General features: G+C 36.4%; 1 protein-coding gene across 1 annotated transcript in view; it reads left to right on the forward strand.

Annotated features, from left to right (window-relative positions):
- The window catches only part of PPFIBP2 (PPFIA binding protein 2), a 74,053-nt gene that overhangs the window by 5,412 nt on the left and 54,940 nt on the right, over positions 1 to 13,701 (forward strand). The window contains exon 2 of the mRNA XM_054171977.1: positions 7,276 to 7,490. Coding sequence (XP_054027952.1) covers positions 7,276 to 7,490 — 215 coding nt within the window. The remainder of the gene's footprint in view (positions 1 to 7,275; positions 7,491 to 13,701) is intronic.

Here is a 13,701-nt window from a genome sequence, read left to right on the forward strand (position 1 = left end):
TCAGAAGATTATATATCAAGAATATTGGGTGGGGTGGAGATTAAAATTGTGACCTTTTCACAGACTGTTAGGGGTTGAAAGAGACCTTGAAAGATCACTAGTCCAACCCCTTGCTAGAGCAGGACCACCTAGATGTGGTCTACCTTTAACCATCCTAAATGTTAAAGGAGAAAATACAAAAACTTAACACAAATATCTAAGGTTTATAATTTGTAGTTCAACACTTTATTGTACAGCATTTCTTATAGCTTGTAAGGTGCTGACATTCAGCTTCTGGTGCTTGATGTCAGACAAGCTAATTAGTTAATTACTTAGATGTCAGCAACAACAAATCTGTAACAATTCTGAATCTTTTAGAAATTTTAAAATACAGCCATTACTTGTCTATTTATTTAATCCATGCTTTTCCACATCAGCTATCTATTGTCTTATCGACAGCTAAGAAATGGCCATGCAAGCCATGCTCACAATTGACAGCCATTTGATACCATATTTTGTGGGGACTTTACACAAGCTGTAGCCTTAAAGCTAAGGCTTTGCATAACTGTTTGAGTGCAGTTTTGATCTATGTTTTAAAAGCATGTCAAAATCATGGCAACCTGCATGTTGGTAGTGTATGTGTCTTGCTCATTCTTTACACAGGGTTGCCAGAGCAACCTGCAGTTTGGAATTTCCTCTGACTGCTTAACCTTACAAGAGGTCATTACAGCTATTTGGGCTGCTGTCCCGAAGCATGCTTCCCATACCTGCAGTATCCTAAGCATATTTAGAATAGAATAGAATAAATAATCATTTCTCACAGATAGTGAGGTTCTGAGCACAAATAGAGAGTGAAGACTCTCAGAATCTTGTTTGTAGTGCCTGATGCATTCTCTGTGTACAGGATAGTACTACAGAATCTGATAGAGCTGAAAGCATTGGGAACTTCTTTCCTGTAAGATCACTTTGTGATGTTATCCAAAATGAGATATTTTCAATTTTTTTTGTAGGAGACAAACTTGCTCCAGAAAAGTCCGAGTCAGTGATTTCCTTGTTAAATTGCTCTTTCATGTGTTCCTGCCTTTCTAGCAAGATAACCGCATTAGACCCTTTTTCTTGAAAATGAGCTAAAATTAATTAAAAATTAAGCAATCTTTGTAGTTGAAACATGCTAATTTAAATTCTTTATCTGTGACTTACAGATAAACAGTTTCATCAATGTGAACCAAAAAAATGCAGTAATGACCTAGACACCCTCGTCAGCTTACAAAAAATGCAATACTGCATTGTGCTTATGCAAACCAAAGTCCATATATTACAGGTATTTGAATTAAGCTTTGGAAAAGGATGTAAAAGAAACAGAACTGTAAATATCTGCAGATACAGTATGTAGCAAAGAAAGGCAGTTAAATCATGATGGCCATAACCTCATAGGATTGAAATCTGTGACACAAAGGTTCTTTTGTTGTTTACATGATGTGATCTGTTTGTCAGTGCGAGAGTTACTCAGCTACTTAACAGGCTGGTGAACTAATTTTTCAGACCTAAATTTGACCACGTACTATCAAACATAAGATTTCCTTAAAATCAAAATTGGTATTTTCTACACACTTTAAGACAATGAAACTGATCTGAGTAATTTTTTTAAATCAAAATAATGTAATTTTTACCAAACAAGATGCCTTTATTGCCTCACAAACTGAATGCTCTTATTTTCCTTATACTTTCAGACTCAAGTTTTTCATATAATAATATTCATATTACCAGTAGCTTACTAGTTCTTGCTACAAACAGTTATGGATTTTGTACTAAAAAGATGTATTTATTATCTCACAACACTATTTTAATGAGACTGCCCTAAACATGCCTTTTTTTTTCTTTCTTTCTTTTTTTGGTGTGAATTGAGACTTGTATTTTCTTCCTTGTCCCTAATAACATGTGTTGGTGCTGTTTTTCCTGTGCAATGGAGACTCGGTCTCAGATCTCCATCACAGCTGTATATTCCATCTTCCTTTTTACACCAGCTGTAAGGCTGCATAACTTGTGTTTCTGGATAGGACAGAGCTTTTAGTTGTAGTTGTGTATATATACAGTACCTAATGCACTGCACATCACAGCTTAGAGTCTGTAAGCATGTTAAAGGAAAAAGGTTGAGTAATTACATGAATAATTTGCATGAGAAATTATAGACAGTTCTGGAAAAGTGTCTGGAGGATTCCATGTGTGGTTGTAAATAAAGCTCAGCTGAAAATCATCCGAGCTGCATGAAACTTGCATCTCAATGTGGTCATTAATGTTTCTAGGCTTGGAAATTCTTTCCTAAGGCTTCCTGCTATTCCAGCTTAACAATTACTGTTCCCTCTAGTTTAAAGATTTAAAAGCAGAGATTTGAGGAGAAGCTAATATGAGCTGTAATTCAAAACACACCACTTGTGATGTATTTTGCATTACAGTATTGGAGGGAAGCATTGAGTGAGCTACCTCTTCATTCCTTTGACAGAAGGCTTAGGAATGAGGAGGGTGAATTATGTTCCATCCAGACTTTACTACTAGTTTACATAAATTCGCGTTTTCAACGCTATCTTCATGAGAAAAAGAAGCATGCTTCAAAGAAAATTACACAGGATAGCCTTGAAGGAGAGAGGAGGAACTTGGACAACCTATATGTGCATTGAGGAAAATCTCAGGTAAAAAAGTTCTCTTACAGTGTAATGATTAACTGAAAGGCCAGAGAAAATGCATGTTTATAATTTTATTCCAAAACAGTGTTGGTCAGATATGAAAAGTGTTACCCTTGACTATTTCAGCTTTATAGAAAGGAATCCTTACCCCAGTACAGAAGTAGTTTTTGGCTTTTGTTGTGAGGCTTTGGTGAGTTTTTTGATGTTTTCTGCACTGAAGTAGTCAGCAGTTTTAGGAAAAACTTTTAAACTACTGATGATTAGATTTTTGCTTAACCAGGATATTTTTTTTTTTTAATTATTAATTTCAAGCCAGTTTTAAAACAACAAAAATGAGTTAATAAGGATGAATGCTGAAGATCAGAATTTAAGACGTAAGGAAAAGTGAGAGATCAGACATGGTATCTACTGCTAAGGGTGACAAAAGTTGGGTGTTGTATGAGTGGATTTTCAAACTGGCAAGGCTTTCTTTTTCTTTCCTTACTTAATAACTTATTTTTGCAAGCCACTAGTAGTGCTATTTACTGAATAGGTTATGTATTTGCCCCAAAGGAACTTTTCTTTGAAGCCATTCAGCTAATTACAAAGAACTTTGAACCCAAAAAAGTGCTTGCATGGTCAGAGTGTTGGAAAAATGCAAATTAAAAGTTGTTTTCATTTTTGTTTTATTACCTTTGTTATTCTTTCTGCCATACATCTACTGTGCAGCAGTGTTTAACCTCCTTCATCCTCTGTCTCTGTGTGGAAGCCAGAACTGAGCTGCTTCAAATGTCTGGGTTGCAATATGTTTTTTCTTCCTTTCTTTCTTTGTTTCTTTTCTATTCCTCTAAGTTGCACATTTATGACAATTAATTGTGTTACACTAGAATATTAGGAAACCATGGGTTTGAGTATTGTGTAAACATAGTGGCAAAAGATGCCCCTGTGTCCTGTTTACCTGTGGAAAAAATGAGGCATAAGCAGACAGGGACTTGCTCAAGGCTATACAAAATGTGTTGTCTTCCAAGAGTTCTAAACTGTATTGATTTTTTTTTTTTTCTGTGTATCAATAAAAATCTTATGCTTGAACCACATTCCTGCCCATTTCAGCCACTTATAATAAAGCTATGGGCAAATAAATTGCTGTAGAGTGTGCTGGCAACACGTAGTGATCTGTTTACACCATGGCATCTCTGTTGTTTGGAGATGGTTTTTTGCATCAGTCTGCAAAGAAATCCCAAGTTCTTGATGTGTGCTGGTGCTAAAGCTTAATGTGCTTTGCAGCACTAATACAATTAGGTACTCCTATGCAATTCTGTTTTTCAGGGTGTGTTCTTGTCCTGGTAAGCAATCTGTGTCCTATTTAAACTACATGGAAAACAAATAAGAGAAGCAAGGGTGTGAATCATTTGAATTTAAGCAGTAAAACAGGAAGCTTTCTGAATTAAAATGCTGAGTTGATCTCTGCGTTTCTGCATTTTTTTATTCAGTATCTTACTTGTTCATTCAGAGAAGTTCCTCATTTTCCATTTCAGCCAGGAGCATCAGTTTTAAAACAATTTCACGAAGGAGGAGTGCATGCATACATTTGATGGGGAGCTGTAAAAGGTCATGTTCTCTTAGTAATGCACTGAGATCTGTAGTTAGCTCCTGTTCCAGACAAGGAGAGTTACTTATGGGAGAGTTTTGTAACTTTTGTTGGGGACTTTGTCCCTTGTCTGGCGAAGCACTTTTAAGTCCTTGCTTAATCTTTGAGATCCCAGCAATTTGAAACTAGTGGAATTTTGGTTGTTGAAAGCTAGAATCTTCAGCACATCTCAGAATTATGCCCTGTGTTCTTGATATGGATAAGGGTACAGATACACTTTGGATTTTTGTCTTTCTAATGAGTGAAGACAAGAGTACGTTCTTCTGTCACCAGTACTGGCTTGCTTTTTTAAGTCTAAATGCAAATCTTTAATGCTCATCAAGATTAAAATATGTGTCTGTATTTATTATTTTTTTCCTGGTATTTTGATAGAGGTAAATCAAATAAAATTATGCAAAACTGTAATTGAAATTTCCTGCAGTATTTTGAATTGTTTTCTATAGAAGGTATATGTTACAAGTAATGTTGTAGTCCTGATAACCTAAGGATGGAGGCAAGATACTGTATATAGTGAGGAAATGAGAGTGGTGAGGGAAGGTGTCACCCATATTGTCCTCTGAGTTACAGTGATATGGCTGTGTATATGGCTATATAAACTCAGTACTATTAACTCAGTTATTGCTTGTGGGCTAGAAGATTTGTGTGGTTTTGTTTGAACTGTGTATTTTTATTTTTTCTTTTGTTCCTCTTGTCTGTATGTAAGATATTCATATAAATAACATGAATGCTATAACAGAATGCTCCATTAGGTTTTTCCCATTTGTTATCACTTTTAAATTTTGAGTTCATTGAAGGGATAGCTACTAAAGCTATGAATTAACTTTGGATGCTGTCTACTTTTCTGGTACAAAAAGTATATTTTGCTATGCAAAAAGAAAATTGTAGCATAAAGTTTTCAAAAAGAAAGAGTGAGAAAATCATTTTACAAGTCCTAATGTCACAATAACCAAGGAAGCCACACCTTTAAAACAGACATCGATGCTGCTTAAGCAAACAGTGGCAGAGTTTGTGTGTGTATCTCTTTTGGAAAGTAAGAAGTGAGGCACTCTGGCTTGGGTGACAAGATTTAAGAAGTCATATGATCCAGAAAGCTCTTACACAATTTGGAAATCTGCTATTTTTAGTTGCTAGAGTTTAATATTAATCTGTATTAGGAAGTAAACCGGAAAGAGCTAAGCTGGCATAAGTAGCTGAGAGTATACAAATACACAAGAAAATATCGTTTAGTGGTTAGAATACTCAGATACAGGGAAATGGTTAGTTGATACTCACCTCTAAAGGAAATAATTCAGGAAGACAAGATAGAAATATGAGGTGAAGTCGTTTTGTGTAGCAGTCTTTGTAACACCGGATATTGAGGAAACTTTATCTTGGTCATAGTCTTAGCCAGAAATGAAGATGAGATCTCACACTTGAGGTATTATAATTAACAGCGGAAGTCAGCAGGATCAAACAGGGACTATTCTGGTTATGAAAAGAGGTTAAGGCTATATGAATTGCTCCAGCACTGCAAATAAGAGTGTTGCAAAACACTGCACTGCAAAACTTCAGAATTCAAACTGCACAATGTTGTGCAAAGATAATTGGTGTGATAGAATTCTTTGTGTCATTAAAGCAGTGGTTGATGAAAGCATGGTTAATATGATTCAGAATTTTCCCAGAAGCTTTGAATAAAGTTAAGCATTCACAAATTGAGAGACAGAATATTGTCTTGGATCAAAGGCTGGTGGAGATGGGAGACAATATTAGGATTAAATGATTAGTCAGTATTTTGATTAAAAGCTAATCTAGGTGCAGAAGACACTTCACTTTACCAGTACCTAAAGTACCAGCGTAGTTGTGTGCTGTATTTAGGTATTCATTGTGTATCAGGCTATACAGAAAGCAAACCATTGGGTGCAAACATAGGTTGCAATGTCTGAATCATGACCAATATCCATAGCAGGCAAATTAACATTGGTTAATACAGAGTAGTGTGCATGAAGAAGAAAATTTGAATTATGCATATATCTAATTTCAAATAGATACATCTACTTGGGAAGAAAAAATCTGCCTTAAATAATTTTCAAAAGTGCAATGAAGATTTATGTTCCCTTCAAAATTAAGATGCAAATTGTTAAACACTGAAGTAAAATCAAGAACAGTATGGAGATTCTTATAATCTCCACAGGTAGATCAATAATGCAGGCCTCTAAGGAAATGTTCTCTGCTCTGTGGATCCCACATGCATCTGTAAAGTATGTTTCAAGGGAGGATTGAGAGAAGTACAAGTGATCTGAAGCCAAAAAAAAAAAAATGAAGTCAAATGAAGGTGGGGTAATATGATTGCTCATGCCAGAGGGAGCAGGAATGAAGGCATAACATGCACAAGCTGTTATGTACATGAGGCAATGGATTATAAATAAAAAGTACAAAAAAATAGAGCCAGTAGAGGGGAGCATTAAATGAAATCAAGGTTTGAAAGTCAGGACTGAGAACAGTTAGCTCATTTGAGTGTGCATCTCATTGAAACAGGGTATTAAGACAAAAATAGTTAGAGATACTAGAGCCTGCATTATTTCTAATTCTTCCTCCAAGTGTGCTACGTTTCTTGGCAAAGAAACATGCATCAGCCTTTCTTTGCTTAACACTGCTGTACTGCTGTGTGGAGTTTTCTAACTAGGAAGCTGAGAAGCTAGTGACATCTCATGGTAACCCTTGAAAATTACAAGTGATTTGTGGTAAGGTTTTTGCATTTGTAATTTAACTGATACTACAAATGTTTGCTAGATCAAAATTCTTTTTTAACATACTTGTGCATACATTTCACATTTAATTCTCCAGTGTTCATTATTTCTCTAAAGACTAACTCAAGTATTTCAAAGCCCAAAGTACTGATACATGTCAGTTAACATCTGAAGCCTAACTGTAGTCTGTAGTACTTATGAATTTGTCACTCACAAAACAATCGTATACCATGATTTTCTCTCCTGGTTTTACTTGGTTTAGGTACAAAGTCGGCTGCAGAGTATGCTAATGGTGGTTATGATATTGTGTCACCTGCTCCTTCAGTATACTTGGGCACGTTTCAAATTTTACATCTCCTGGAAGATCTAAGGATGGCATTGGAAATGATAGAAGATCCTCAAGAGAAAGAAGCATTGCGAAGTCAAATTCCAGGGGCCACAGCAGTGTGTATACGGCAATGGTTTGAAGAGAATCTGGTGAGTAGTTAGACATAGCTTTTACCTTTTGTTTGCAACAGCATTGGTTCAAGTACATGGAATAGAATACATAGAATAAACCAGGTTGGAAGAGACCTTCAAGATCATCGCGTCCAACCCATCAACCAATCCAACACCGCCCAAACAACTAACCCACGGCACCAAGCACCCCGTCAAGTCTTCTCCTAAAAACCTCCAGTGATGGCGACTCCACCACCTCCCCAGGCAGCCCATTCCAATGGGCAATCACTCTTTCTGTATAGAACTTTTTTCTAACAGTATTTGGATATTTCAATTATTTTTATTATGGCCAAAATCTGCATATTCAGAGAATTTCAGGGGGCGATGAGCAGTCATGGAAAGCTTTGGATACTGCCTTTTAATGTGCTGATTTCTAAAGTAATGCACAAATAGGAGTGTAAGAAGTTGATAAAAGATCTTATTTTGCCCTTGGTGAGAGAAAAGTTACCTTTTCTGTGTTTTTATTTGGTTGATTTGTTGTGTTTGGGGTTTTTTGTTTGTGGTGGTGTTTTTTCTGGGGATAAACAAGTTTATATTGAGTTACAAAACTTTTTGTTTAAACCATCAATCTGGAATAGATAGCATTGTCCATTGAAGGGGCAAATTCCAGTTGGATTGCTCTCCTATCCTATCATATTGAGCCACATAGGGAATAAAAATTTGACTATATTGGATAAGGTTGAGGCTTACCAGCTGAGAAGCAGGTCTTCAGACAAACCTTAAGAGACCCATTGGATGTAAAGGAAGAGAAACAGCAGGACCTGCTAGAACATTCTTTCACTGCAAGTGAATGGTGGTTTCCTAATGAATAAAAGCTCACTTTCTGTATTTCATAAAGTTTTTGAGATGAATGAATTTTCTTCTGGCTTTGTCAGTGCATGTTACTCTTAGGTAATTTTGTATGTGGCTTCTGGTTCACTGTTTATCACCTGCTGTAGCTGTTCCATGCTTACTAAATTCTAATGTTGTTGAAAAGGTAACTGCTTTTGTTTGAACAGGTAACTGCTTTTGTTTGAACTTGTCAACTCTTGGTTTGTTAGTGTTCCCCACAGAGTACAGATCTATGGCTGGAAAGTGCAGTTTGGGACCTTAAGAGGAAAAGAATGAGGATTTATTACCAGTTTTGGAAGCTGAAAGTAGAGGCAAAGAAAGATGGCTCAAGACTAATTCCTGCTTAGTGTATCAAAGAATAACATTTAACAGCTAACAGTTTGGTTTAAGCAAAAGAATGGAAAAGAAATCCCAGTTACTTTCTTGCATGCTCCTCCTGTATTAACAATCAAACCCGAATGCAGCCCTGAAAACTCTGTGAGACAGAGTATGGCTGTCCCTGCTAGTTCTGTTTGTGCTACACAGCAGTGTTTGGGATTGCAGGTTACAGGACAGAAAGTGACTGAACCTTCTTTGTATTGTTTGCCTTGTATTGGGATATCATCTAGAAACCACAGCTCAGCTGCACTAGAATAGGAAAAATTGCTTCTGTAGAAGTTGCCCCTTGGCCTTCTAATTCAAGGACCTTTGCAGATTTGGTAATTGTCATTCAGTGTGCTGACCTACACACAGTGCTTAAATAAATAAGACTGTGGACTTTAGCCTTTTGGTCAGCTTTGAGACATTGGCTTTTTACTTATGAGTCACAGAGCTTCTGTGATGATTATGGATATAACAGCTGGTCTCATTAGAGTCTTACCTTCTTTCAATTCCATAATGCCAAACTGGAATTTCAGACGTGGTTTGTTGCTTTTAATCAATTCTAACTTGTGTTCTTTGTCTGCTATGGGTGTGAATAGCAAAGGTGTGGGAAAATTTAGATATACCTGGAGTGTGAAAACTTCAGATGACATAATTCATACTTGATTACTTTGCCTGCTTCTTCTTCTGATAGCGTTTGCTTTGTTCCTTGTTTTATGGCAGCATTGGTAATGATTTAGTGTTTTGGTGATTTGATGGAGCTGGATTTTGAGCTTTTCCTCTACATTCTTCTAAGGAAGAGGCACACCATTCATGGAACTCAAGTGTGCTTTTAGAAAAGGTTCCTTTCACATTTTTGTGGTATGAGATCTGTGAAATTAACAGGATATCAGGTTCTTGAGTTCATAGTAGAACTGGACACTGTAACTGCTGCCACTACTTTGAGATAGGTTTGACAAACTTAGCACTGAATTCAGAAAGATTGTTACTATGTATAATAGAATGAAGATTGAATAATTGCTGTAACTGCATAAGTATTTTGGCAAAGCTAAAATAGAATAAATCATCATTAATTATAGACTGTTGACTACTTAGGAAATGTATTAAAAATTTTTTGCCTCAACATGAATGTTGAGAGTATTATACATGCTTTATGATTGTAAACTCTTTGGCCTTAAAACGGAGCAAAACCACTTGGACTACCATGGTATTCATATAAAACAATTTTGTGTGCACTTTCAATGCTTCATGTTAAATATTCTAGTATAGGTGGTGTCCACATGACATATCACAAAGCAGGTAGTAATTTCAGCATTAAAAATTAACTGCCACAGTAACAACTGACTGCTTGACTTGGTGAGCTGTGAGAGAATGTATTTAGTTATGGTTTCATTTCATTACTCTAAATGAACTTTTACATTGTAATTTTATTTTTATTTTCTATTTTTATTCTATACATCTTTATGGAACTCTTTTCTGAGTTCATGGGAATGCTAGTGATCTTACAGTGTTACTGAAATGATTTTAAGTATGAATTATGAGTGGAACATTTATATTTAAAGTAAGCCGCTGAGGATTTTATAAAGGTAAACCAAAAGATTTTCACAGAAGTAGGGTGAGTATCTTGGACTCTTGATTGGCATTTGTCATAATTAAACTTTGTAAGAGATTGTTTCTACTGTGTGTTAAAATCAAGGAGATTTTTTTTTTTGTCTACTCTCTTTACAGGGACTTAGAAAGTCCCAGTTTAGAATTCTAAATTGGTGGAGTTTGTGAAGTTTTTGGAATTACTTCAAAGTTTTATTTTAAGCATGTGTTACAGTGCTCTCCTGAAACATTATCACTGGTCCCTCTGTTTCACTGTTGTCTGAGATTCACTTTGTAGTTATCTGTCCAGAAGAGAGGCAGAAAATGACTGCTTTAGAGGACACTTCAGTGTGCTTGGAAACATGATTTTATAAAAGTATCAATAGAATTTTTTGGCAACATCTGAAAGGGAAGAGCAATGTCAATTAAAGCCAGTATATGTATCTGCTGGTAGATTTGACTGTGGAATTCAACTGTTGAGAGTCATGATGGAGCTATATGTAGCTGGATCTTCCCATTGCCAAGGGGTATTAGCACATGTTAAATTGAAAACAGACCAGCAGAGCCTGCTTGGGACAGTGCAGAAAAGCCATCATTCCATAAGCATTTGGGTTTATTTTTCACAAATCGAAACATTAGATGGATGTGTTTTCTGAGCAGTAGTCAGAGTCACAAGTTGTATGACCCAGTCCTGTGCTGTGCTCCAGCTCCTTTTGAATGAGTTGATGATGTAAGGAAGCCCTGAACTGGAAGATCTGGCCTTCTCAGGAGTTCCTCAAGCATGTTAGAGCAATTGACAGCACACAAGAAACAGCAGAGAAGTGTCCTTCATACAGGCAGCTTTTTATAAATACTAGAGTGTCTTGGAGCTAGTGGATATGGGATTGTACACAGCTTGCATGGATTTTTTTTTCTAAATCAGGCCTCATTTATTTTACTGTTTTTTGGAGTCAACCATATCTGACTGTGCCTGTCTACTGTAGTAGCTGCCAGCAGAGGCATGGAAGTCTATTCTGCACAGAGGACTAATAGAAGCTTTAAAAAGTTTTGGAATAAGCAGGGCTGATTTAAATCTCTTTCCTAAAATGACATGGTAAGGGTAGCTCTTGGCATTTTATTTCATCATTGTAATGGTCCATAATGCTTAATAGAGCCAGCTTTAAACAACAGATTAGAAAGAATTGTGTTATGGCCTTAGGTTTAGCATTCTCATGGAAGGAAGGTGATATTTCTGTTATAATAGCAGAGCCTATGTCTTTATACGTTAAGCATTCTGAGATTTCAAGCTAGTTTACTTACACCTTGTGAAGTTTAGGCCTTGGGGACAATCCTTACCAACATGGGCTATCCACACCTTGATGACATCAGAGGAAGCAGAGGATTACTCACTCAATAGGAAGCCATGACTGTGTACAGAGATTGCATGTTAGCTTTCAGAAGTATTAATTTGATTTATTTGGTTCCATTTATCTCTCTTTGAGCTGTTGGCTTCAGCATCTTCCTTTGCACTAAGTGTCTGAATATCCCATCAGTTCATCTTTCCTTTTATGTCTGATGTTACGCATAGTGTCCATTTTTCATTTCACATTATGTTCTGTCACTAGAATTTCCAGCTGCATTGCTTTTTAGTAATTTAAATATGATACCCTATACTGATGTAACAAACATTAATGTAGAAATTTAAGTGCTATGAAACATCTGCTTTTTAAAGTTTAGCTAGAGGGAACACTGGAAAATATTTTCCATAAAGTAACTAGCAAAGAGGTTGGTAAGAGATAATTGTTTTATTAAGCAATGGTGCTAGCAGATATTGTGCCAGTACAAGAACGCTATTGACAGCATGCAGTTGTGCTGCTCTGAAAGATCACAAAAATGTGGCTTAGCACAAATTTAACTGAATAAAAAGTTAAATTGTTATGTAACAGTAATATAATTTCTTAGGGACTCAACTAGGTGGGAGAAGGAGAAACAATGGTGGAAAAGCAAACAGCTTCATGCTTCCTCAGCTCCAGTGTTGTCAGGAGAAGAAATACACCAGACAGACTCCCTCCTGCCACAGTTTCAAGAGGATTTGTGGATATTTTCTGGTCTCATCATACATGTGGAATGGAAAGGCATGAGAAGTTTAACTGATGGTTTAAAGTATTCTTTTACTTTCAGTTTCAAAGCAGTTTATATAGCTGTGTTTACTACTTAAAATCTTGTTTGCTATATTTGACATTGACTAATAAAGCAATGGGTTGCTTAGCTGATTGGGTTTTATGGGTTATGTATCAGCAGACGTTCATGTGCCTAGCACCTCTGCTGTTCTGCAAATGGTGTTTTGGATTCTTTCAGCAGGGGCAGCGGTCAACAGTTTCTGTGAAAGTACAGAACTGGCAAAGAAATCCTAATGGATTTTCATTCAGCTTGTTCAGTATATAAACTTTGGTAATTTAAATATTTGTAGTGCCCTACTTTGCATTTATATCTGTTGTCATTTATTTTTTGAGACAATACTGGAGAGAGGAGAAAAAAAATTTTAAAAATTGCTGGGACAAGGGAGTAATATCTAAATCATTCTCCCTGGGATAACACTTGAAGGAGGTGGTGCTGCAGTGAGAATGGGGGATTTTTGCTTGGTTGGTTAGTGCTTAGTGAAGAGCTGCACACAAGCATGGATTTCCTAAAAAGAAGAAGAAGAAAAAAATACAGTGGTAACCTCAGGAAGCAATCCTCAAATTGCAACGTATTTCCCTTATTTTCACACTGGCCAGAGAAGCTAACCTACTGTTTCAGTGAAATGGAAAAGTATTCTAAGCAAATCTGTGGCAACTGATTTGTATCTGGTTGGAGGCTGAAACTTTTTTCAGGCCAAAGCTCAAGCAGGATGTAAAGTTCAGTGTGCAGGTGACAGGTTAAAAGAGGGAGCATGTGACTGTCTGGAATGTATGTTGTCAACATTCATGACTGATAAGATGCAGAAAATTCAGACACATTTACCTTTTAATCAGGAAGAATGACTAACAGAACCAGGAGGCCTTTACCTGAAATCCAGGACAAATGACAAGGCAGAAATAAGGTAGATTTGTCGTTTTAAGTGCTTTTAAGAGGAGAACTGGATACTCATGTAACTGCAAAGGCTGCACTGACACACTAGTGAGGTAATCATTTTCCTGCAGGTTTGTTTTGTTTTTAATGGAAACCAAAATCAGTAAGAGGCTGTGTGGTGGAATGTTTTGCGATGTATGTTTTCCTTTTCCCTATATAAGCCTGAATTGAGAGTTAGAGCTTGTGTGTAGAAACACAATACTTTGAGATAAAGTTTGATAGATTTGCTGTTCTCCATAATTAGATAACTAGTTTTCTGGGGAAAAGAATGACTTGAGCTGAACAGACCTTGTGTTTAATGTCAAGAGAACTCCTATTCAGT

Source organism: Dryobates pubescens, chromosome 22 (assembly GCF_014839835.1).
Source record: "Dryobates pubescens isolate bDryPub1 chromosome 22, bDryPub1.pri, whole genome shotgun sequence".
Lineage (NCBI taxonomy): Eukaryota > Metazoa > Chordata > Aves > Piciformes > Picidae > Dryobates > Dryobates pubescens.